This window comes from Gopherus evgoodei, chromosome 3 (assembly GCF_007399415.2).
Source record: "Gopherus evgoodei ecotype Sinaloan lineage chromosome 3, rGopEvg1_v1.p, whole genome shotgun sequence".
In the NCBI taxonomy this organism is placed as follows: domain Eukaryota; kingdom Metazoa; phylum Chordata; order Testudines; family Testudinidae; genus Gopherus; species Gopherus evgoodei.
Window position 1 is genome coordinate 221380347 of NC_044324.1, and position 25948 is coordinate 221406294.

Consider the following 25948-nt stretch of genomic DNA (forward strand, 5'->3'; position numbering starts at 1 on the left):
GCAGAGTCGACACGGGGAGCCGCGGACGTTGATCCCGCGTCGTGAGATCGAGAGGTAAATCGATCTAAGATACTTCGACGTCAGCTACGCTAGTCACGTAGCTGAAGTTGTGTATCTTAGATCGATTCTCCCCCTAGTGTAGACCAGCCCTTAGAGAGTGGGGGGCAAGGGCTGTCTGGGTGAGTTGGTGTGACGGGAGGTGTGCGTGGTGAGGGTGGGACCAAAGCAGAATGACTGACTTGAGAAGAAGACAGCCAAAGCTTCCGTAGGGGGATGGAGCACACAGACAGATGTCAGTCTCATTAAATGGTTGGCCGGCAAAGACCACGTGGGGCAAGGTAACACTTCTCCACCTCATGGGGCCCTTGAAGTGCTGTAATCTGAGGGGGCGGGGATCAGAAAAATTGAGAGCTTGTATCTGAAAATGGTGGCTGGCAGTGAAACGAAACTGGAGCTGTCAGACTGGATCACACCTGAGCTCCATGAAGTCACTCTTCTGTATTGGACAGTGGCCACCCTCATCAATGTTCCATCAACCCAATCTCTCCCACAATAACAAGTTAATCAGCCAACCAGCCTAAAGCCCCTATCCAAGCACAGCCTTGACCCCAAAAAGGGAGAAGGGCCAGAGTCTCCATTGAGGCCCCTGGGGATTTCACTGCTGCTATTGGTTTTACATGGAAGATGACCAGATACTATGGAGATGGGTGGCAATGTGATATCCTAAATCAAACTGGAAGGTGCAAGAAGCCCCACAGGAACAGCTGGATAATCTCGCCCCAGGAAGGTCTCATCCTGGTCTCTAATGGTTAGAAATTGGTTTAAGCCCTGAAGCAGGATGACTGATCTCCTTTCCAGAAATACTGGTAACATTCGCTGTGCTAACTCTGGATAGTCTTGTTACCAAGGGAATGTCCAGTCCTGCTTGAATATTGGTACAGCCACCATGGTGGAGAGACCCACGATAAACATATGCCAGCTATTAGACTGGAGCAAGCCCAGTGTGTTCACACCAAGGGCGACTCCCTGGCAATTTGACGTGGCTCAGCCATAACTGTACCCTTATGCTAAACAGGATTTTATTCTCTGCTGCTTTGGTTTGATTTTCTAAGACGCTTTATTGACAACACCAGCACTGGCACAGTGTATAACAATTAATACCATGAGGGAAGGCTCTGTGTAGATTTCTACACTTGGTAATGCCCCCAGCGCGCCCCCCGCCCACCTAATAGAACCTCCTTAATGCAGAGTCCATAGGGGTGCTGGAGCCCCCCTCCAGGCAGGACATGGTTGGAGCCGAGGGGTGTATCAGATAAGGAAGGAGCATCTCTACAACTGCCCCAATTCTGCCTTCTCCGTGGTAGTGACCAGCAGGACCTAGCTGCTGCCCATAGTCTTCTTAGCCAGACTGGCCCTAAGCAGCAGGGAAGTCACTTGCTGAACCAGAGCTTGGGCTGTCAGGCTTTCAGGCCCTGAGCCCCGCAGGCTCCAGCCCACCTTCAGGGTAGAAGCACTTTGGGCCAAAGCCTGGGACTTTCAGGATGAGTTAGGCTGGGGTTCTGTGGAGAGGCAGCCTGGCTTACAGGGAGCATACGGATATAAGAGGCTCTGGAGCCAAAAGGTACGACACTGGGCAGCCAGCCAAACAGATTATTGGAGCTTGCCAAGGCCTGGTCCTGGGAGTGGTGAGCAACCTATTCAATGGCAAAGCCAGGAGCACTCAGCCTGTCGCTTAACAGGATCCAGGTGAGACATCCATCTCTGGAGCTTGCGCTGCACTCATGCCTGAGCCCAAACGATACATTACTGAGCAAGAGGGCTGGATGCGACACACACACACACACAGAGGAGAGCAAGTTACTTCCCCTTCCTCCCATCCTGACCAACCACCCTTGGCCCCCTGCTCAGCAATCAGAAAGGGAGCACAGAGACAAAGCCAGGCAGGGGAAGGAACAATGCTCCTGGCAGTGGTGACAGCCCAGCGTCTTGGTGAACCACATCACGCCCAGTGTATTGGAAGAGCAGAGTCCTCTTCAGACTCCCGCTGCATTGCAAACAAACAACTCTAAAGAACACGCCCAGGTCTCTTCCCCAGACTAGGCTGGACAAAGACATGAACAGGATTGTTCTACTGCAGGGGGAGGAAGGCCACCAGCTCGCACAGCTCTGGCCTCCCGCCTGCTTGGCCGAGCGCATCGTGGAAAACTGTTAGCATGGAAAAACCCATATTTCTCAGACAATAGCAAGATTCCTCCATTCCCAGCTCAAACACAACCCCTCCCCACCCCCACCCAGCCCGAGAAGCAGTCCCAATACATGTCATAACAAAACAAAACAACAAAACCCCTTTCCTTGCCTGAGTGGAAGCAGAGTTGGAAAAGGTGTCACTTACTGGCCGGACTTCGCCGTTGGTGTTGGTGTACTGCCGGGCCAGACCAAAGTCTAACATGTAGCATTTCCTGTAGGTTGAAGGCAGGCGACCCATGGAAAAGTTGGACTGGCCAAAAGGAAAGAATAAAATAATCGGTTTGGGGAGCAGCAGCCATTCTCCCGACCACCCCACCGAGCAATGCCTCAGGCAGGAACACAGTGCATGTCAAGGCAGCACCATGAGTTCCTAGTTTATTTGCTAACATGTTTGGTTCCCCCAGGCAGAGAAAGTCAGCGGCTCAGTGTGTCCCAAGGAGCAGAGAAGCAGCCCAGCAGTGAAGGGGGTTCCAGGCTCCCCCAACTAGAAATCAGTTTGAAGACAGGAGGCTACAGATTATCCGGATGATAACCATAAAACCAGAGTGTGTGTTAACTCAGCAAAACTATGGGAAATATTTATACTCCACATCCAGAGCTCTGTAGTGATCAAGGAGCATCCCCACTCAGGCTGGGGTTACTATGGGCAGAAAGTGCTTGCTGTTCCTCCTCATGTTATAGTTACTAGGGCATGCTATCCTGCACACAACTCTGCCATGCCGGGTCTGATTCTCAGCTGGAGTAAACAGGCACAGCAAGTCAATGGCGGAACACTATCCTACGTCAGCTGAGAATCCAGCCCTGTCACAGCTCCCAGCCGAGCTGGATCTGCTAAGGAGAAAGCGGCCAGGATTAGGGAGGGCCTGGCAGGAAGTCCCGGGGTCAATGGGAGAGGGCTACAGGAAGCAGCAGAAAGCCTCCTACAAGAGGCCCTGGAGCAGGCTCTGACTCTCAGCCAATGGTCTGTAGAGTAGAAACCTGTAGGGAACAGACAGCCCCTGCGGAAGGCCCCAGGTTAGGGGAAGGGAGGGTGGATATGGAAAGTGTGTTCCCCGATGAAGCCCTGAGAAGAGGGCTGACCCTGACCCTTGGTGGGGCGTCACTCCTCCCTGGGCAGAGGAGCCAGGCTAGCGTCTTTTCGCCTTTTGCCTGCATTCGGCACAGAGAACTCCCCAGAAGCCAACGCAGGGTTTCCAGGACTTCTAGCCTGTTTGCCAGGACATGCAGATACCCCTGCTTATGAAATAATGGCTCTGGAAAGGGGATTTTCTTTAGCAAAGACAAATGTGTGGATGTGACCTTTATCAAAGTGTTGGGGCACACGGAAGGGTGCCCTTTCTGAACCTGTGTACCAGCTGCTTAGCAGTGATGGGCTGGATTCCACAGGAACACGTGGGACTGCCTGCCTCCAGAATCTGATCTGACTGGGGGGGCAGCATGACACCATGGCCACAGACCCACTGTGGAGTAGCCTCTTCTAGCAAAGGGGTGGCTGGGGAATACGTCACTCTACTCCTCTCTCGCATGTCGAATGGGGCAACACGGTAGCCTCTGCCAAAACTGCCCACTGTCCCAGCCCCCAGGATGACTGTTGACTCAATCTTAAAGTGGAGAAACGCTTCGAAAACTACCTACCGGCTTGATATCCCGGTGCAGGAATCCCACAGAGTGAATGGCTTCTATGGATTCTAGAATCTGCTTGCCCAATCGCAGGGTTGTGCTCAGTGTGAAAGTCCCTCGAGGCTGGCTTCTTCTGAGGTCTGCAAGGTTCCGGCCCTGAAACAATTAATATGGTGTGTACCCCAACATCTCACACGCACCATTTACGGCATTTAATCCACTCCCAGAGAATACTTTACAGCGCTGTGGCTCAACACACACACTCCCCTCCCCATCCCCACTCGATCACAGTTGTGCACACACCTGGGTCTGCCTTATTTCTTGGATTTCATTTTCCAGTGAATTACTCACTAATAAAAGGTGCCAGACTGACAGCTCTGGAAGCTGAAAAACCCCATTTATTTATCCTCAAAACAGGTCTGGGAAGGACAGTAAGAGGGCAGGCTTCACACAGACAAACAGTCCCTGAGATAGAGTGTTGAATACAGATGGTTCCCATTTCAGTGTTCCGACATATTCAGCCTTTGGCTGGAAGCTCAACAGAAAGGCCAGAGAGTAAGCCAGTCACAAGGGTGGTCAATGAGCCACGCACCCATTGGCTGTTAACGCCTTTTGGAACCAATTCCATTAGCAGTCCCCACCAAGACACCCAGTCCTCTGGGTGGGAACTTCATGTAAGCATTTCACGCAAGTCCAGGCCTAGCAACGCTCTTGTATTAAGAATCAGGCCAGATACAGAGTTGCTAGAGTGAGATTTTTCCTGGAGAGATTATATTTTTCCATGGCTAAGTGGGAATTTAACCTCTACCTTAGTTCATTTCTGAGTCTAAGTAAAGGCTACCAGTTCAGCAGAATACTGACCGATGACCACTAAATTATATTCATGTAAGCACACCGGTAAGATCCAGGTCACAGGCCTCAATGAGCCCCCAGAAATGATGTGCTTTCTTCTTGTGTGTGTGGACTAAGTAATCACATGCACAAGATTTTCCACTCCGCCCTTTCCCCCTCTGCCCTGCCTTCATTCATACATTCCCTTGCCTTCTTCTTATAGACTCACCTCCCTCTTCACGCTGCACCCAGCGATAACAGTTGCCGTCACTCCACCAAAGTCACGTCCCCCCTTCTGTGTCCCACTCCACTGCAGTCACATCCCCATCCCTCACTTTCCCTCTCCACCACAGTCACATCCCCGGAACCGCATCCCCCACCTTCATTCTATGACCATGTCCAGACTAGGAGAAACAGCTGTTTTCAGATGGCATCACAAATGCACTCTAAAATCCCAGCACAGACATGGCAAGCTGCAGATCTGCCTCCATGTCACTCTTTGCAGCAAACCTATGGTCCCTGCCCGTGTCCCGACTAGCTGATCAGAATGGTCCCTTCTGGAGAGAAATTCCATCCCTCAGCCTAGTCTCCCCAGAATCAGCGTGCCGGTCCGCACAGAGGACATTCCCCCTGACTGGTGTTAATCCTGCTGGTGCTGCAGTGTGGAGCAGGTGCAGCAGCCTGGCTTGTTGGCATTGCCTCAGACCCCAGTTTCAGCAATGTGCTGCCAGGCTGCAGGATTGGTGTGTTTCGTTTTGTCACTTTCTGTTGTGTGACCTGGTCCTCTGTGCATGTAACCTAAACTCACCGTTACCCTTTCCCTCCATAATGCAGCGCAAACATCTACCCATCAGCATCCCTGCTTCCCAGCTTTGCCTGTTACCTGCATTCAGGATTGTTTTCCTCAGAGATTAGGTGCACGAGTCCCAGCTAAATCTCACCATTTATCACCCACATTTCTAACCTTTGCCTTTTTTATCAACAGCAAATCCAACCCTGAGTGGTTAAAAATCACAAGTCAGATTCCAGGGGGGGAAAAATCATAAGATGGGCTTAAAAGTCGCAAGGTTTTCAAACAAGAAGGAAGCATGCCATGCTCTCAGGACATGCCACCATTCCCAGTTTGTGCGTGATCATTTCAGGTTCACAATTCACCCTCATTGCACACTCAAAAATGACTGCCCTTCGTCTCTCATATCCCCTGGGTTAAGGGAGCTGCTATCCTATCCCCAATCCCCTCTCTACCCCCATCCTCCACCCAGTCGCCTTCCCTGCTCCACTCAGCATCCTACCTCACTCATATCCTCCCCCACAATGTCCTCTTCCCCCCAAACCTCCTCATTTACCTGCCCCATATCTTCTACCCCTCACACTTTCCTGCTCTGCCCCATACTCCTCTGCACCTTTATCATTCCCCCTCCTACACTCAATCTTCCTCTCTATGGTCCCAGTCTCCCTCTAACCTCCACAGCCTTCTGTCTCTTCCCAAGAGCCTTTCCAGCCCCTAAGTCTCCCTCCTGCATGCCATATTCTCCTGCCTCTTCACAATTTCCTAACCACAGAATCCAGGAGCTGGTCATCTTCCCAAAGGGAAGGCTGGCTTCAGTCCCACTGAACCTATGGGAGATGGTGGCCACCTTTACTAGGGGTCGCATTACTTCTACCTGCAAACTGCACAGGAATGTGGCAGCTATTTTGACTTAGAGCATGCCTGAACTTCAGTCCCACAAACCGTAATGAGGTATGGGTCCATTTTTAATAAGGGCAGCAATTCACAAGAAATCGGTGAAAAAATCATGAGCAGCTTTAAAAAACAGCAACTATTGTGTGACTTGATAAAATCCCAAGAGCTGGCAACTCTGTCAATTGATTGTGTCTCCTCACTGTGGTACTGGCAGTCCATGAATGCCCCATAGCAAACACACTGCTTCAGTCCTTCTCAGGGCTCCCCCAGCAAAAATTCAAATATCAATGAGTGCACCACAAGGCAGAGGCACTACAGGAGCACAGCTCCCCAGCCAAAACCTCCTCAGGGCTCTAGGAAGGGGTGCAGATTTGAACGCTCCTCTGGGACACCTGCTTGCTAGCTGGTAACTAGATTTTAATTTTCCATTTGAGCCCTAATAGCTGACGTTTTCTTATCCCTTTTTCCAAACCGTGGTTATGCTACCTGAGTCAGCATAGACATAGACAGAGTTCTCTGCAAGCTTGTAGTACAGGGGGAGTGTTAGACTAGGAGCATTGAGGATTGGCCTGCTAAACCCAGGGTTGTGAGTTCAATCCTTGAGGGGGCCACTTTAGGGATCTGAGGCAAAAATCAGTACTTGGTTCTGCTAGGGGAGGCTGGACTTGATGACCTTTCCAGTTCTAGGAGAGAGAAATATAGATATATATAATTGGAGAGATACCTATTATATATATGTGCTTTTTTTTGGGGGGGGGGACAGCTCAGTGGTTTGAGCAGTGGCTTGTTAAACACAGGATTGTGAGTTCAATCCTTGAGGGAGTCATTTAGGGATTGGTCTTGCTTTGAGCAGGGGGTTGGACTAGATGACTTCCAACCCTGATATTCTATAAAGACAGGAAGCCCTTTTAGGAGGGGAGGGATAGCTCAGTGGTTTGAGCACTAGCCTACTAAACCCAGGGTCATGAGTTCAATCCTTGAGGGGGCCACTTAGGGATCTGGGGCAAAACCAGTACTTGGTCCTGCTAGTGAAGGCAGGGGGCTGGACTCAATGACCTTTCAATGTGCCTTCCAGTTCCAGGAGATTGGTATATCTCCAATGATTATTATGAGTAGATGCTGTACTTGAAATAGACCAAAGGAGACTAAATACTGCAAGGTAAACTGTCTAATCAAGTAAACTGTGTTTTTAGGAGTTGAAATATACTAGCTGCAGCTGACTACTTGTTGCTGTTTTGATTTGGGGCAGATACAGTTGCTCTCTGGAAAGTTACATCCTCTCACTTGCTGGCTAAGGTAGAGTTTAAGGGGATATATATCACCGAAATGTATTTTTGCTCTGGGAATGCTACCGTAAGTATGAAATTTCCATCTCAGAACCCTTTGTAGCTGCTTCCTCTCCTGTTACCTACTGTCATTATATAAGCTTTTTTACAGATATAAAACCACAGGTCTTTCAGAGGCCCTGTTCTAACCCTCATGAATAGCTTTAAAGACAAACTAATGAAAGCTAAGGATGGACTATGTCCAAATCACAGGGTTCTGTTTATCCCTGTCTTCTGAACTCTGCCTATGTTTTTTTAACTGGCAAAGAGGAAGTGGATTTTGAGATGTATAATTCTTTCGATGAAGCACACTCCTGGTAATCTTCAACATCAGAGAAGGCTATCAACTGATCAAAAGCACCTAGGAAGAGCTCCTTTGGCAGAAGGCCACACCGTGTTATTGCAAACATTCAGAGGACCTACATTAAACACAGGGATTATTTGTGGTGCGCTGATAACACTATATTATAGAACCCTGTTGTCTCTACCCCTGCAGAAATATATGGAATGTCACGGACATAGAAAGGATTAATCAAGTCAAGTTCACACAGGAATGGGCTAGAAAGGATTGCAGGTGCTTGTTGGGGACTTGTACAGACATCCTAGAGATCACTCCCAGTGAAACACCCTTCATCTCCATCCGTGCCCCTTCTCAGAACCAAGTCACTAAGGAAGTATTTAGGGTTTGGCTGCACCTGGCTTTCAAGCCTTTTCTTTTTCTCTGCCTGTATGAGTTAAGAACAGGGAGCACAGCTTTTTTTATCCACTCCAAATATTCTGGCTTTGTGGAGTGCAGCCAGAGCTGTCCTGTTACCAGGATGTTGTTTCTGGGGCCTCTCATGTCCTTATTTTATGCTACTGGAATCATGAAGAATCTTTTTAAGAAAAAAACAAACAACTGTACACATCGAAGGTTGCCCTGTTCCAGCCACAACCCTCCCATGGCAGGTGAGGGAGACAAAGGTATGGTTTCAGGTCAGTAAAGCTACCCAGGGGCATGGAAAGCCATGGTGGTCCATGACGGCCTCTAAGGAAACTAGAAAACAGGAGCAGCTCTGCAGCTTTGCAAAAGTCTGGGAGACAGCAGTGACACTGAAGTGCCCTGATTAAATCAGAAACAAAGAACTGGTCGAGAAGCAGCTGCAAGGAGCAGATGCGTCCCAGGCATTGCTCCGAAGTAGCAACAGTCAGAATGAAAGCCTGAGTGGTGCTGGTCCAATGAGAAAGTCCCCTGCAGTGCCAGGGAACAGGGGGTCCTGCAGAGCGTCCCAGGAGAGGCAGTGAGAAGGCAGCTCTGAAGCAGCTGCGTGAGAGTTGATTTTGATGAGCAATGGACAAACGTCTGAGACTAAAACCGCACTGTCAAGTGACACTGAAAACGCATCCATGAGTTTGTGTCTAATGACTGCATAGAAAATTGCCTCCGTTTACAAGCAAAAAAAAGCAGGTTTTTCTAGCAGCCGGCCCTTCCAACTCAGCCTGTGCTCTGAAAGTACACCATCAGTCACGTTTTGTCCTCAGTTACCCCATGGCCCGTTGTCTTCAGGGGGCTTGTACAGGTGGAAGTGGGGAAGAACTGGGTCTTGCAATTACATCTTAAGAGAATTCTGTTGAGGAGCTCAGGCTGCATTTACTCCTGTACAGCTGTGTTGGCTCTGCAGGGCTAGCACGGGATAGAAGGTTACAACGACTGTCACTAAAAGCAGCTGGAACGACACTGGAGGTCCGCAGGAACAGACAAGTGAAGTTAGACGGTGCTAGGTTTTTAGCCCCACTCTTCAGAACCTTGACGGCTGTTCCAGGAGGGTTCAATGGGGCTCATGGAGCAGCCAAAGAGGCACATTTTCAGCCTGGCCTCCGTGGCTTTCCCTGTCCTTTGGAAAAGGCCTTGCACCCACTGCATTCAGAGTGATGCAAGATTTCCCTAGATAGAAGAGGCAATGACTGCATCCAGCACCAAGAGGAAGACACAGGGGACAAGCTCTCAGGTAAGAAGTACACGTTAAAAGAATGAGACGTTTATTTTGAAGGGGCATGGTCAAGATAACAAAAAAGTCACAAATTCTCGCTGAATAGCATTTACCGATTATCTTTAGCTATACCACACAAGATCCCTTCAAGGGGCTGACGGAAACCCTACTTGTCTATCTGCCAGCTTGCTTGCTCTGGGTATTTGACAGGACTTGGAGTATGGCGCATCTCAGCATCCTCTTCGATCCATCAACCAGGGCAGCCACCATTACTTGCTTCTCTGCTTCCCCCAGCACCAACAAGCACCTCTTCCAGGCTGCCCCCTATGCATGGAACACCCTCCCCTAATCAATTCACACAGCCCCTTCCCCTGGCCTTCAGTTCCCTTCTTCGCCCATCTCTGCTGCGATGCCCACTGGAAAGCTGTCTAATGTTACTGGCTAGGCAGCTGCTCAGTTAGTGATCTACCTGTTTCTCTCATTCACTTGTATTATTTAATTTAAAGATAATATAAAGATTCTTTAATTTAAATTAAATAACATAAGTGAATGAGAGAAACTGGGCTACCCTGGGCTAGTAGAGGGGACTTTGGCTTCCTATTATTTGTTATCATCACCCTCACCTTCCATCCAGAGCGTTCTGCACCCATCTGTCACATCATGCCTGGTTTGGATGTAAACTCTCTCGAGCAGAGAGAGCCTTTTATTTTATGACTATACAGCGCCAAGCGCAATGGAGCCCTGAGGACAGTCAGCGCTTCTAGGTGCTACTGTCACACAAACAATACAATAATCAACAGGCAAATGTGATCGTAAAACCTCCAACACTGGCTGAGAGACACTCTGGAGCAGTCGTCAAATATAAATCTGCTTCTAACACATTGTTTGAAACTGGCTCACTACCAAGATGAAAGTGCTGCTTTAAATCTCCATTCACTAGAGGTTATTCCCACCTCCCTGCCATGAGGCCTTCCATCAGCTGTTCCTCCCGTCGCCGCAATCCCAGCCAGTGATTTTATCTCTTCACCTGTGAAGGCCTGTTGTGGAGGACAGCTGCTTTTGCCATGGGCCCCACACAGAGCCCCAGTAGCTCCATAGGCTCTTGGAGGTGCTGACTGTACAGAAGGGGAGAGTCTCATGCTGAGCCACACAAGGATCCAACAGGCAACAGGCATCAAAAGATCCCCCTCCCTCATCCAGCCAGCCATCACCCCAACTCTCACCTCACTCTCCTGCTGACTGGGAACAACGGTAAAGCCCAGATGTCTCTGAGACAGGGAACAGAAGAACTCACCTGAAGCTGCATGACCACGTAATTAAATTTCTCATTCCTTCCACAGCCGATAAATCTGCAAACATGGTCTTTCCCTGCAGGGAAATACAAACATACAGAATATAATATAAGAAACCAGACCCAGCTTCTGCAGAGAAAGAGCTTCACAGCCAACATCTAGTCAGCCTTAAAAGACTGGACCGTTTATCTTAAAAGAGGAATAAGTGTAAACTCAATAGCAGTTTACATAGTAAGGAGGAAGAATGGTATTAGGGAAGATTGACTGGGCCAGTCAATGAAACTGAAGAGTCTCAAATTTCCCACGCCATGTACTTAGCCTCTGGAACTCACAGCTACTGGATACCACTGAAGCCAAGAGCTCAGCAGGAGTCAAACAGGAACAGGACATTGACCTAACAACAATAGCTAGAATTAGAATAGTAAATACTCCAGATTAAACCTTCAAGGCCAAAGCTGCTAGCCACCCACTGACACCACAGCCTGTGTCCCATAACCACAAGGAGGTTGTAGTGAGCCTGAGTGGTCTCCCTCCAACCGGGAGGGGGAGGAAGCATTAGATGCCCTTTGGAGGGCGGAGCCTAGATCATCCCGCCCCCCTCATCAGAAGTACCGGGGCGGGGCCAGAAGTATAAAAGGTCGGACTGGCAGCTCAGTTTGGGGAGAGCCTACAGTGGAGGAGGACACTTGGCCTATTCTCCAAAGGCCCTGAAAGGAACCTGCGCCTGGCTGTTCCCGATTCTCTGGTGCAGACAAGGACTGGCCTGGAGTGCCCACTGCCGTTTACCCCCGAAGAGCTGGAAGAGACCTGGAGGCCGCAGGTACCAAACCCTGGTGTCATCTTGGGCTCAGTCCAACTAGCAATCTCTGGCTCCTCCCATCAAGAGACTTTTCTCACCTGTAAACAGTCTGTTTCTGGAATCCTTCCCCAGTTCCTCCCCTGAGTTACTCCTTTCAGCCTCCCTCAAGCAGGCGTGCCCAGAACTCCTCTTTGGAGCTGAGTTGTATTTGTTAGTTCCTCCCGCTCTCCTTAGACAGGAGTGTCTCCAGCTCTCCTGGCTGGAGCTGGGTTCTGCTAATCACATCCTCTGGCCCTTCTGAAGCAGGAGCCCCAGCTCCTCTTGGGAGCTGAGTTGTGGGTTAGCCAGCTTGGGGCCTTCGCCAGCTTCTCCCTCAGCTGGACCCTTCTCTTTAACTAGCTAGCTGGCTTTCAGGGTGCTTAACAGGTCACACTTGAGGGAGGAGGCAGCTTTACATTGGGCTCCTTCTCCCAGCTGGTCAGGCAAGAGAGGAGTCCTGCCCTGCCCTCTCTGCAAGGCTCCTGGCCCCAGGCCCTTAAAGGAACAGTAAGTGCCTTTCTTCCCAAACACCTCTTACTCCCGGGATGGCTTCCTCTCACCCAGCCATTCCCAGATCTTTGTGTATATAGTTTTCAAACTTTTAAAGGGCCATGCCACCTGATGGGGTGGGCTGACCATTAGGCTCTATTACCCTTAAGGGGAGACTACCTCATCATACCGTCTCAGCTGGTATCATCCACAAATTTTACAAGCATACTCTTCACTCCATTATCCAAGTCATCAATGAAAATATTGAATTGCACCAGACCCTGAAGAAATACTTCCTTTTATTTGTTTTAAACCTGCTGCCTATTAATTTCATTTGGTGACCCCTAGTTCTTGTGTTATGAGGAGTAAATAACACTTCCTCATTTACTTTCTCCACACGAGTCATGATTTTATAGACCTCCATCATATCCCCCCTTAGTCATCTTTTTTCCAAGCTGAAAAATCCCAGTCTTGTTAATCTCTCCTCCTATGGCAGCTGGTCCAACCCCCCTAATCATTTTTGTTGCCCTTTTCTGAACCTTTTCCAATTACAATAGATCTTTTTTGAGATGGGGCAACCACATCTGCACGCAGTGTTCAAGGTGTGGGCATACCATGGATTTATATAGAGGCAATAGGGTATTTTCTGTCTTATCTTCTTCTCACTTTTCAGCTCCAGCAGGCACCAGATAGACAGACTGGTTTCTGTTCAGGAGAAGCCCCTAGGAAAGGCATGGCGCCAGTGCCTGGCCAGCCAGCCTGCTTGTGCTTGGTGGGAGCAAGGGTTACAGCAGGCACGGCTTGGGACATGGGCAACTATGCTGCCCATCGGACTATCAGAATTCTGGAGCAGCACGAATACAACCCTGGTGGGGACCAGCGTTCCCTCTAATTTTTTAGATCCACGTGCGGAATGAATTTTGTTATGTGCATCAATATGGAGGTGATTTGTGGCAGGGGCGGGGCTCAGGGATGGGAGGGCTCTGACTGGGAGTGCAGGCTCTGGGGTGGGGCCGGGGATGAGGGGTTTGGGGTGCAGAAGAAGGTTCAGGGGTGGGGCAGAGGGTGGGGGGGTGAAGGCTTCAGCTGGTGGTGGGGCCGGGAATGAGGGGTTTGGGGTGCAGGAGGAAGTTCGGGGTGGGGCAGAGATTGGGGTACGGGAGTGGGCTCCTGCTGGCGATGGGGCTGGGAATGAGGGGTTTGGGGTGCAGGCTGCCCCGTGGCTATGGTGGGGAGAGAGAGAACTCCCCCCAGGCCCTCTCTCACCACAGCAGCCCGGGGCCCGGGGAGAAGCACCTCATCCCAGCTGTGCAGCTCTGAGGCTGGGGGAGGGACGCCTCTCCCCATCTGCATGGCCCTTAATAGCCTGCTGCACAGCCGCCCAGCTTAGAGGGAACTTAGCTGGGGACCCCAGGATCTTCTCTCTCCATGGCCAGGAAGATGATGTCCAGGCAAGGAGACTGTCATGCTCTCCTCTAAGGCTGGAGAGAAAGATTCCACCTTGGAGATCAGAGTAGGAGAGGAGCCAAGCACAGTTTAGAGCAGAAGGGAAGAAGACCCCAGAAAGTCAGCAGGTGCCTTTGTTTCGTCAGAGTGCATCTGTCACGGGGTGGTACCGGAACCATTTTCCTGGTAGATAAGGTAAATGCCAACTCCCAAACAGAGCACGGCAGACAACGGCAAACAAGGCGAGCTCAGCACGGCGCATTCTGAATCCCCTTCCATCCATCCCTCACCCAGGCCCTTCGACACCAGGGACACGCAGCGCACGCTTGGTAAGAACAGAGATTTATTCGGCCCCACAAAAAGGCTCTGCAAAGGGATGAGAACGGAATTACATGGAGCCAAGACTGCAGCATTCTCCACTAATGAAAGCAACACAGGTAGGCCAGCGAACGGCATCGCGAATGGCAACCAGACAGCTATCTGGGAACAAATGGGCAAACCGCGGAAGGGCTCTCCTGTGTCAGGAGATCCCCAGCTCTGCCTCCCCCTGCAGTGAGCAGGGAACAGGCAATGCACCACTGCTCGGTGCCTGCTGCCATCAGATCATGATGCAATCAGACCACAGCATGGCTGTGACAGACAGGCTGCACCTCACACAACTGTTCAATATTCAGAAGATCCCTGCACTGCAGAGTAAAACTAATCAGAGGCCTATGTAATGAGATTGTTAAACGGAGCCAAAGGAATGGACAGGGGAAATGCCACAGTGAACTCTGGGAGCTTGTAAATATGTGAGCAGGCGTCCTGCGGCGTGAGGTCAAGGAGAAGCGCACATGGATCCCCGCTTCACACAGCTGCAGGCTGCAGCAGCACAGACAGGGAGTTCAGCACACGGCATACATGGCACGCACACACATGTACGCTCCTACCCCCAGCTCTCGCTGAGCATCCCTCCCACCTCTTCCTACAGAGCAAGCCTGGAGCCCTGAGCAACACCCCCTCAGAATCCCCAAGCCGCAGTCTCAGGGAGATTCAGACGTTTCCTTCTCTGCACAAAGGATGGCAGAGTGACATTTTACAAAGGGATGTTCTCAAAGTGACTGTCTCCACTGCAGCAGGACCCCACCCAGCAACGGCTCAGCTTTCAGCATAGTGCTTGATCCAAACAGTTTACAACAGCTCCTCCCCGCAGGAGCACAGAGAAGGGCAAAGAGGATAAATCCATTGGGGTTACACATGGCATATAGCTAAAGTGAAGTGAAGATTGCTACCACCAGGGTCAGATTAAAGCACAGGTACTCAAGACATGTGCAAACCCTAAACAGAGCAACAACAAACCCCAGACATTTAACAAAGTCAGGAAACAGAGTTAAGGTAAGGCTTCTCACATACCCCCACAAACAACCTTAACTCTGCCCCTGCAGGAATGCCCCAAGGGACTCAGTACTGTAACTTTCCATACCAAACGCTGCCATTTTGTAAGCGTCCCATCTGCTCTGGAAAGTGACAGCCAAGTATCATGACACCGAGCAGCCCCGGCTCCCTCTGCCAGCATTCCAAAGCAGGCGCAGAGGTTCAGGAAATGAGGAAAGTCAACTCCTCTCGCAGTCACGGGGGCCTTCCTGACAAATGAGAAAAAGAAAACTCTGCTCCTTCCTTTCCTTCGTTATACATGCCCATCGCAAACTCTGGAGGGCAGCTTCACTGGGACCATTCCCCGGTCCAGGGGCAGGGAACTCACCCTGACCCACTCCCCAGAGCCAGGCTCTGTGCATGTGGGAGGAAGGGAACTAGCAAGGGGACCACAAGAGGTGATCCTTCCCTTTGCAACTCCGGACTTCTCCATGCCCTCCCCTACCCACAGCTGATGGCCATCTGGGTCTGACACCGACTCATCTTCGCTGGGCAGAAGCCTGGTCCTGTAAAGCAATACACATGCCTGTGCCATACTGAAGTCCAATCCAGACTAATGAGTAGCTGTGTCAACCCTGCCCTGTAACCTGGGGTACCCTTTACAATGTCTCACTGCTCACAAACAGCCTCCAACCGGTAAGTCACTCCCAGCTAGGGAGTCTCTGTGTGCTGCCGCCAGCCAGCCACACCTTGGCTCTTACCAGCCTTAAAAATGACCCCAAACACTCCCAGTCCCAGATTTTCCCCCAGGAGCATATGCCCTGTACTGCCCAGCCCTCTCCTTGGCAGTATGGAGATACTTTGTTTGTCCTTTAAAGGAATAATATAGTAACAACTTGCTACCCCAAATAGAGTTAACCAGACATTTTAACGTGAACACACTGGATTAGGTAATACACGGAAACAAGTTTATTAGCTACAAAGAGAGAGATTTGAAATGAGCACAAGTAATGAGGCATAAAAGCCAGAAATGATTACAAGAAAAATAAAGATAAAACGTTTACTGATGCCTAACTTGACAAATTACATTAGATTCTTTAGGTCAGACCACTCCCTGAGTCCAGTGGCTGCTTCCTTCGTCTCTTCAAGTGCAGTGAATGCGATGGGCAGGGAGAGAGAGGGGGGTGTCTTGGGGTGTTTGTTCCTCCTTTTTACAGTTTCAGTCCCTCTCCTGAAAAACATTTCCAGCTGAGACCCAGGCGCCAAAGAGTCTACGTGGAAGGATGTTCCCTGCTGTTTTTTTACCTGTTTGCACTTCCTTTGTCTTCTCTGCCTGCTTGAGGACTCTGTTTACTGTTTAAATGCAAGTTAAGCAGAACACACCTTCCTTTGTTTAGGACAGACCTGTTTGCCAACCTCTGTTTGGGCAGGGCGCTAGGACTTGGAACATGTGCTAATAAGACCATGCAAGGGAATCGTATAACTTCCCACACAATGTTGCTGCACATATTTTAACCAGGACGATACTGACCAGCCAATTGTGAGTTTTCAAATGTTGCCTTACAAGGCATACTCTGTACAAAGATTATTACAGTAGTGTGAGGAAGTGAACACAGGGGTGTACTCTGTCACAGTGGTTTATGGTACTAAGTGAAGACAGGGAGGAGGAGAAAGGCACCACCCATGCCATACAGCACATCTGCCAGGGAATGGGGATGAATTCACATGAAGACTGACCTCCCAACCCTGGGTCCACTTGCAGTCACCCATGTCAGTAGTAAGATTTGCTTGCACACATGACAAGGAGTGCAGAAGATGGAAGACAATGCCACAGACGTGCAAGGCCCCTTGCTGATCTCCCAATGGGCACCCTTCTGCTTCTTGGGCAAGCTGGTTTTTACTTTCATTTACTATTGTGTGCCATCTGTGTGTCTACCCTCCTTTGCTTCAGAGCAGTGGTACCACCACTGGCTGCTGCTCTGCTGCCAGGTCCCAGGCAGCCATGGGGGACCCTGCACTACTCTGTGGGTGAGGTGGGAGAAGCCACAGCATCACCGTCTGTATGGAGATCCATAGCAGGCTGCACAAAGTCCGGCTGCTGGGAGGCTGCGAGTCGAGCAGGAGATTGAGAAGGCTCCTTCTCTGAAGGACTGGAGGAAGGAGATGAATGGCTCTCAACCCTCCTTATACAGTCTGAGTGATGCCTAAGTAAATCCAAGGGGAACAGGCAGGTGCAACCCCACCAGGAATGCCATGGGGAATTCCCTCTAGATGGAACAGTTGGTGGGCCTTGTAAGGCCCAGTGGATCTAGGAGATGGGCTGTCAGGGTGGATGAGCTTCAAAATCTGTTCCAGATGGTGTTGAGGCCAGCTCAGACAACTCCCAGAGCCACAACAAAGAGGAAAAATCCAGCTCTGAAGAGGGTGACTACTCAAGTTGGGCAGAGAGGGGGGAAGGAGGATGGGGAGGTCAGACCAGGCTGGACAGAGCCTGGAACCAGAGATCCCCCATGTCTAGGAGAGGTAGGGAGAGTCCAAGGAGACACTGGTGCTGGATGGTCACAGCCAGGCTCCAACATTTCTCCTTGGATCCGAGCACTGAACATGCTGCCAGCAATCAGAGGGCTATGAAGCCTGGCGGTAGCCCTGTCGCATCCATCATGGTCCTGGAATCTCGAGATGCTGTGGAACCCTTTGGCACTGGAGCGTCATACCCAGGCCTGTCTTCTACTGCAGTCAGGACCAGGAGAGGCTGCTGCCTGCCCTGAGGAGCCCTGAGTTCTGATCCACAGTACCCCTATCTCGAGCAGAACTGACCCAGAGGGGGAACTTGCCTCACCCCGGGTCCTGGTTCCAGATCAAGAAGCAGGTGTCAGTTTGGGCAGAAGAGCCTTTCCCCTGGCCCCCTAAAGAGGGGCTGAGAGCCAAGGACAGGGCCTTATGGTTCCCACAAAGGCCTTCCCTCAAAACTCAAGGGCCAGTAGGTCTCCTCCTGTAGGAGTGGTGCCTATAGGAGATTCTGTCTGCTCCGCCTGGCCTTGGGGTAGAACTGTGCTTCCCCTAGGCAGGCAATGTAGAGGGTGTGATCTCCTCACAGGCAGCCCCCTGCTCGGAGTCAGGCAGATGGGCTACGGGATCCCGGCAACAGCACCGAGAGTCCTGAGGAATGCACTGACATCACCGATACCACTGGAACCTTCCCCGTGACTGTGCAGGTACAGATACGGGCACTAGAGAGTGCTGCTAAAACGGGAGAGCTGCGCCGGGGCTGCGCACTGCCGCCAGGCCCCTCTCACACCCTTGTGTCTGCAGTGAGAGGCTGTGAGGGGGAGCGTGTAGGCATTGAAGGGGCTACAGGACACCACCTACTAGTGTGAATGTGCAGAAGCCTCCCCAAGAACCACCATGTGGCTGGCAGCACAGCATCCCAGCTATAATACCATATCCATCCTAGTCAGCCCACCTCTACTGCCTTCCCCTCAATGACTCCTGGTGTACATCCATTAACAAATCCTGAGCCTGCTTCCTCCTCTCCTCACTGGGCTGTCACCAGCTCCATGTCGCCAGCCCCTACCCCATCCTCCTGTCCTCTCCACTGCTGCCAGCTGATGGACTGCCTCTTGCCTGGTCTGTCCCCAGTGCCAGGCTGCCAGGAGTCACTATGGACACCGGGAAAAGCAGCAGAGCCTGACCCCAGGACAGTAACACCACTTTGCATCAGTAGGCACAATCTAAAATCTTTCTAAAACAGTCCACCAACCCTCTACAACTCAGCTCCTTCCTGTTCCCCACCCCTTCACATAACTGTCAGAAATGACAGTCCGTGCCACGTGAGCATTCAAGGATTTCCCTCCCTGCTTTGCATCAATAACTCAATCACAGCCTCTTCATTCATTCACAGTTGTCCAAATCTCTTGATTACTTTTCTTCAGCCACATTACCCCGCGGAATTCCACACCCCTGTTCGTTTACTAGAGTGCATTCTCCCCCGGATATATCTGTGAAAGCCCTTGTTAGCCCTCTGTCAGCGCCATTTCAGCCTGCCTCCTTTACTGACCTTTCTCCTTCCCTCTCAAGTCTTAACTGGCTCTTTACTCAGTTTGCTTCCTTTCTTCCCCCTTTTTAGCAGTGGCATTTCCCCTGCCTGGTCCCTCATGACACCACACTGGCCGCTGCTTGCCCCTCGTGCTTTCTTTCACATGGATTGCTTTCCACACTGCTCCCTGCTGCGCTGTGGTAGCAGCCGCCTCCCCAGCCAGACATAGTCACCTCTTCCCTGTTAGCTTCAGGGCCGTTGCAAGTGCATAACTGAGGGTAGAATCGGACTCAGGGTTTAATTCCTTATCATTTACTGTACTGAAATCTCAGACCCTTGCCCATGCCACCAGACTGTATGCAGACCTCACCCAGCCTGGGATTCACAGATTCATAGACTCTAGGACTGGAAGGGACCTCGAGAGGTCATCGAGTCCAGTCCCCTGCCCTCATGGCAGGACCAAATACTGTCTAGACCATCCCTGATAGACATTTATCTAACCTATCTTAAATATCTCCAGAGATGGAGATTCCACAACCTCCCTAGGTAATTTATTCCAGTGTTTAACTACCCTGACAGTTAGAAACTTTTTCCTAATGTCCAACCTAAACCTCCCTTGCTGCAGTTTAAGCCCATTGTGTCTTGTTCTATCATTAGAGGCTAAGGTGAACAAGTTTTCTCCCTCCTCCTGATGACACCCTCTTAGATACCTGAAAACTCCTATCATGTCCCCTCTCAGTCTTCTCTTTTCCAAACTAAATAAACCCAATTCTTTCAGCCTTCCTTCATAGGTCATGTTCTCAAGACCTTTAATCATTCTTGTTGCTCTTCTCTGGACCCTCTCCAATTTCTCCACATCTTTCTTGAAATGTGGTGCCCAGAACTGGACACAATACTCCAGTTGAGGCCTAACCAGCGCTGAGTAGAGCGGAAGAATGACTTCTCATGTCTTGTTTACAACACACCTGTTAATGCATCCCAGAATCATGTTTGCTTTTTTTACAACAGTATCACACTGTTGACTCATATTTAGCTTGTGGTCCACTATGACCCCTAGATCTCTTTCTGCCATACTCCTTCCTAGACAGTCTCTTCCCATTCTGTATGTGTGATGGGTGCTACCAAGCTTGCTTATCCTCCTGACATGATCACTCAGACTCCCCTTGGCGGCCCAGAGTGGCGTCTCCTCTGGCTGGACTCTCTCTATTTTTGGGATCACTGTGTTCAGTTGTATTTGTTACCTAGATGCCAGACGGCCCTTCTCCCAGGAGAAGCTGTGGGAGAGGGACTGGGATCTGGAAGGCATTTCAAGGTCTTTCCTTAGGATTGTTCAGTCCGGAGGTGAGGAGTGGTGGGCGGCTCCCCTCCCTGACAACTTGGCAACAGCTCCGCTCTCAAACCCAGCAGACTTCGGGGGAGCTGCCAGGGACACAGGGGTGTGTGCACCAGGCACTTTGCCTCTGCCCCAGCTTTGAAGCCCTGCCACTTAGCAGCATCGTTCTGCCTCTCCACTGCCCCAGGCCCACCTTGGGAGCAGAGGTCTTCACAGTCCTGAGTGGACTCTGCCAAAGATACCACCACTCCCAAAAACACTCCCACAGGGACTCCCCAGTCCCGGCCCTCCTACCGCTGCCCAGGGGCAAGGGCAGGGGCATGATGTGGAGGGAGCTGAGCTGACCTGCCTTCCCAAGGACATTAAAGCACTCCATTAACAGAGGAGAGTCCAGCCAGAATTCCCTACACTCCTCAGCATGGGTTTGGTCATCACCACCACTGCTCTGGCGCTTTGGGAGACAGCAGCCCAGTCTTCTCTCTCCATCGTGGTCAGACATCTTAGGCCTCATTCCTCACTGTGTAATCAGGGTCACCCGCCTCCTCCACTTCTCAGGTTCACCCCTTTCCCTGCTGTTCTCACAGCCTATTGGGGCACGTTAACCATCAGTGCCTAAAATCAGCTCATCTACGTGTCGGAAAACTTCCAGGGGTGCAAGTTCAGTGAGCAAGATAGTGGCCACTGTGATTATGCCTATACAGCAACGAGATATCACAGCTGGCCTGTGCCAAGCGACCCGAGCTAGCTGGGGCTCAGGCTGCGGGGCTGTTTCATTGCTGTGTAGACTTCGGGGCTTGGGCTGGAACCCAGGACCTTGGGAGGTGGAAGGGTCCCAGAGCCCCAGGCTCCAGCCGGAGCTCAGAAGTCCTCACAGCAATGAAAATAGTCCAGCAGCCCAGACCGCCTGGCACAGGCCAACTGTGGGTTTTTCTTTGCTGTGTAGATGTACCCTGTGTGCAGGCCTTGCATGAACAATGGAAGAAAACAGAAGTAAGGAAACAGATTAACAGTGCACAAAGCGTGAATTCACAAGTGGCCTTGTAAATAATACATAGCTAGTAGAGAAATGATAAGTAAGGTCATGCATGATAAACTCACAGATGTTCGGTTGCTGACCAGTACATAGTGTAGCATAGGGACTGGGTCACAAAATCAATAAGCCAATTGCCAAGCATGTGATACAACGCAGAATGGGATGCGCATGTGCTAGTCTGTTTAGAATAGGCATATAACCTGATTTGCAGAGCTGTACTTCGGAGTTGTCATGCCCCTCAATTCACCATGCCCCACCTGAGCCTGATCACATCACGTGTGGCTCTCCATGAAATGCCTGCAAAGACACCTCAGCGACGAGTCTAGATTCCAGCCGAGTGTTGGATTCCAGAGAGCTGCAGGAAATGTTCTCCCAGAACTGGAAGACGCACTCTGGATAAGACGAGTGGAAAAGGTCTGAGGGAATCCCAACATTTTGGTGCCAGAACCCAGGATCCACTTGTCTAAAGCAGGTAAAATTCCTTCAGTGATGAGTCCAGAGTAAACCTGGGATTTCCCTGTCCGGTAATGCACCCCTTTGTGTTAGGCAGCAAGGCTCACGGTAAGGGAAATGAAACTGAAAGGGTTAAAGTATGGAGAAGCCAGTACCTCACTGGAGGGTTGGATTAAATCCAAGGGCAGACCCTTTGGACTCCCCAGAAAAGTGACAGGAGACTGGGAACGAGTGGAAAAATGGAACTCCAGTAAGTGGAGCAGCATTTTAAAAAATAATAAGAAAAAAACATGTTCTCTCCTAAGAAAAATTCCGTAAGCTAAGAGAAATAGAGAGCGGTAATTTAGCTATCTATGGAAAAGAATTACTGGCAGGACACAGCAAAGGTCTCTTGAATGTCACTGGAGCTTTAAAGAATAAGACCCATGGACAACCATGGAGGAGCAGCAATTGTAGCTAAAGAATATGTGCAAAAAAACTATAAAGATAAGCTCAAAGCCTGCAAGAAAAATCACTGAGAAATGTGTCACTTTGGGAGATAGGTAAGTGATTTAAGGAAAAGGTCTGGGCAGTTATAAAGGAGGGATTGCACCATTTAACACTGCATAGCTCAGAGGGAACTAAATCGTTGGATTGTGGAGGTGTTACAAAGTGGAAGTAGAAGTGTTAAAAGTAGAAGTGTTCAAAAGTTTAATAATAAAACCCAGTTATGTCAGTCCAACTCTGGATAGTCACGACTGGTGGAACCCTCAGTCAATGATACAAGAGGACAGGTGGTGATTACTGATATGTTTTTGTCTCCAGGAAACTTTAACAGCCACTCTGAAGGAAAATGAACCCTTTTCTCAAAGTAATGGTCTGTAAATAATAAAGTATAAATGACTGCTGCAGGCAGGCAGACAAGATCATTTGACTATGGACTATTTAGTCAAAATGATTGAAACAGAAATAGGGATTTCAATATGGCTTCACTGCTTCTGAGTGTACTAGTGTGTCTGTAACCTGGATACAGTTGTGTAGAAAAATAATTTAGAGCAACACCAGGGGCGCTGATCAGCCCAAACAACAGACTGTAAGGGGAAAAAATGGAGGAAACATGTAGTAAATTAAAACAGAAATACTGCCAGTCGGAAAAGAAAAACTGGAAATATTACAATTAGCTTACTAACATCTCAGACAGCTGAGACATGGAAGGAAAATAAGGGAGCAAAAACAGCTGTAAAATAAAATGTGGCTAGGATACAGCAGTTAGAGCCCAGGCCAAAAGAGTTCGCCTGTGCAAAGCTTAAATATACAAATCGAATTGCAGTTTAGAAATGTGATGGCATCTGCTCATAATTTGCCATTTACAAAGGGAAGACAGCAGGCGTGTAAAACCATTTTAGGAAAGAAGAAGGTTCAGAAGCTCAGCTGGCAAGGCTAAGCCGAGCAAATTTAAAATATTTATTTGGTTTCAAACTGTTTGCAGCACAGCAAGGGACTGCAGATTTTTTTAAAAAACTGTTTAAAAAGGAAATGTAAAACGTAAGCATAAAATAAATTGGCTTTTAAAAGATTCCACTACAAATCTAGCTAAATCTTTCATTCAGAGTTGCAAAGCTGACTCACACTCTGTTGGGGCAGCAGCCAACATCTCCTGGCAGCCTTAACTTTGGTCGTTAACATGTTGGGCACCTCAATGCTTTTATAATGATTAAATATTTAAAAAAAATTTGGTTATAAACTTTATCTATAAATTAATACATGAAAATAGGGACTCAAAGGGTGGCCAGAACAAGGATAGACGCTGGATCCCTTTTTCAGTAATAAAGCAACAGCTGAAACAGTGGCAGAAAAATATTAATAATATATTATACACCTCTACTCCGATATAATGCGACTTGATATAACATGAATTCAGATCTAATGCGGCAAAGCAGCGCTCCGGGGGGGGTGGGGCTGCGCACTCCAGCGGATCAAAGCAAGTTTGATATAACGCAGTATCTCCTATAACGCAGTAAGATTTTTTTTGGCTCCCAAGGACAGCGTTATATCGGGGTGGAGGTGTATATATAATTAAATTGACATCGCTAGTATAATGTTATGGCAAGTGAAAAACGGAAATGACTTATGAAAGCAGTAAGCATTCCTATGGAACATGCAGTGTATACAGTGAAAGGGGTAAAAGAAGTGTGAACGTGGTACTTAATTCAAATCCTATGTGTTTTGAAAGGAGAAACCAACCCAGAGCCAAGGAAAATCAGTGAAGCCCAGCCACCGTTGGAAAGTGCCACCCAAATCCTGTTTTCTTTTAACAGGTTATTAATTATGGATGATGGAGCAACTTCGACTAATGCCCTGCCCATTCACAAACATGGCAACATTTCCTTTTGAAAACTGTATTCAAAAGTCTTGTTTAACTGTGGTGTAAAAAAATTCCCCTAAGGGAATAAACACAAGAACTATATGGTAGAGTTTTGTAAGACAAAACAAACAAAACAAAACAGATTAAGGTGTCTTAGACTGCAAACAGGTCTATCGTTTAGGGTTAAAATCTACCAGGGGAAATATTGTACAGAAATGTTCAATTTCATTATGTGTCAGTGTTATTGAATTTTACCAATTAGCAGTTACCTAAAGGATTGTGCCCACTGACGGTTGGGGCAATATGATTAAGAACTGCTGAAAGGATTTTCTGAACACCAGTGTCTACCTTAGAATGGTGTAAACTGTCCAAGGGGGAGCAGCAACTACAACAAAAGAAACTTAATAAGACTGGCACAAGAACCGGACTGTTTCCAACTGACATGTCACTGAAACCCAGCTGACACTATGATGCTGTGGGAATGTGACCAAGCATTTCGACAGAAGATAGCCACAAACATCTCACATCCACTGAATGAGCAAAACCAAGAATTCATTAAGCTTTGTTAGCTGTATATAATATACATGATATTGTAATGGCTTTCAAGGAAGTACGGGATTGAATCCCTGTGCTTCACCAGAGTGCAGTGCGGGGGATACATGCTATACAAAGTAAGACCAGCCTTAAGTAATATGCAGCAAGAAAGCTTGCCCTGTTTTATTGCCACAGAAAAGTTAAATGTGCAGTACGAGAGAGAGGACATCAGTTGGTTCCAGATAAGGAAATTAACAAAGACCCAATACCATGAAGTTAAATGTGAAGTCACTGTAGCCCATGTGGTGTGGAAGGAGTTTGTTTTGCCTCCTCAAATATTGTTGCAAACAAATGACAAGGTCTGGAAAGCCCCAGACTTGTTCTGTTGTTGGAACCTGAGAGACACTAAGAGGTGTCATGTCTTACAGACAGGGTCACCAGCATGTGGGTTCACTCTGCGGGGCACAGTCTACAGATCACACAATATGGTTGAGACAATGGGAAGTTGGTGCAGTAAAATCTACATATGCTGGGAATGGCAAATGTTGTATGGTGGCTGATGGGGATCACTTCCGGTATGGGCCCAGGGAATGTGCTGAATTTGTTATGGTGATAGATAAAAACACAATATACAAACTGTTAGGGGATATAGTAACTAAAATATAGGGAAAGTTAAAACTGTAGAAGGATGCTTTAAAAGTAGGGTGACCATATTTCCCTATGCTGAATACAGGACACCAGGTAAAATTACTCATATTCAAGCAAGTTCAACGGCAATCAATCAGAACTGTGCAGTACAAACGTTCAAATTAACATCAAGTTGACTGAGCCTCCGTTAAAAACGAATACTGCGTAGCTGGATTCTTTTTATTTGCCTTTTTATCTTTAAGGCTTTAGGGTTCACACAGGGAGGGGTGACATGCACACTCAACCTCCCCACACACACACAGGGAGAGGTGACACACATACACACACAGTCCTGCAAACCTCTCTCGCACGGGGGGAGGGGTGTGACGGACTGACCTTCCTTCCCCTCCCTGCCTGGCGCTCTCCGCCCACTATGCCTGGCTGGGCCCCTGGGAAGGACCCACTTCTTCCAGTACCTGATGCCACTTCTTCC

At 49.2% G+C, this 25948-nt stretch overlaps 1 protein-coding gene across 2 annotated transcripts in view; it reads right to left on the reverse strand.

Moving 5' to 3' along the window:
- Nucleotides 1-25948, reverse strand: part of TTBK1 (tau tubulin kinase 1) — a 124308-nt gene that overhangs the window by 66067 nt on the left and 32293 nt on the right. For both annotated transcript variants that reach the window (XM_030558143.1, XM_030558142.1), the window contains exons 4-6: nt 10972-11045; nt 3883-4023; nt 2393-2497 (exon numbers count right to left, since the gene is read on the reverse strand). In XM_030558143.1, the coding sequence (XP_030414003.1) occupies nt 2393-2497; nt 3883-4023; nt 10972-11045 (320 nt within the window). The remainder of the gene's footprint in view (nt 1-2392; nt 2498-3882; nt 4024-10971; nt 11046-25948) is intronic.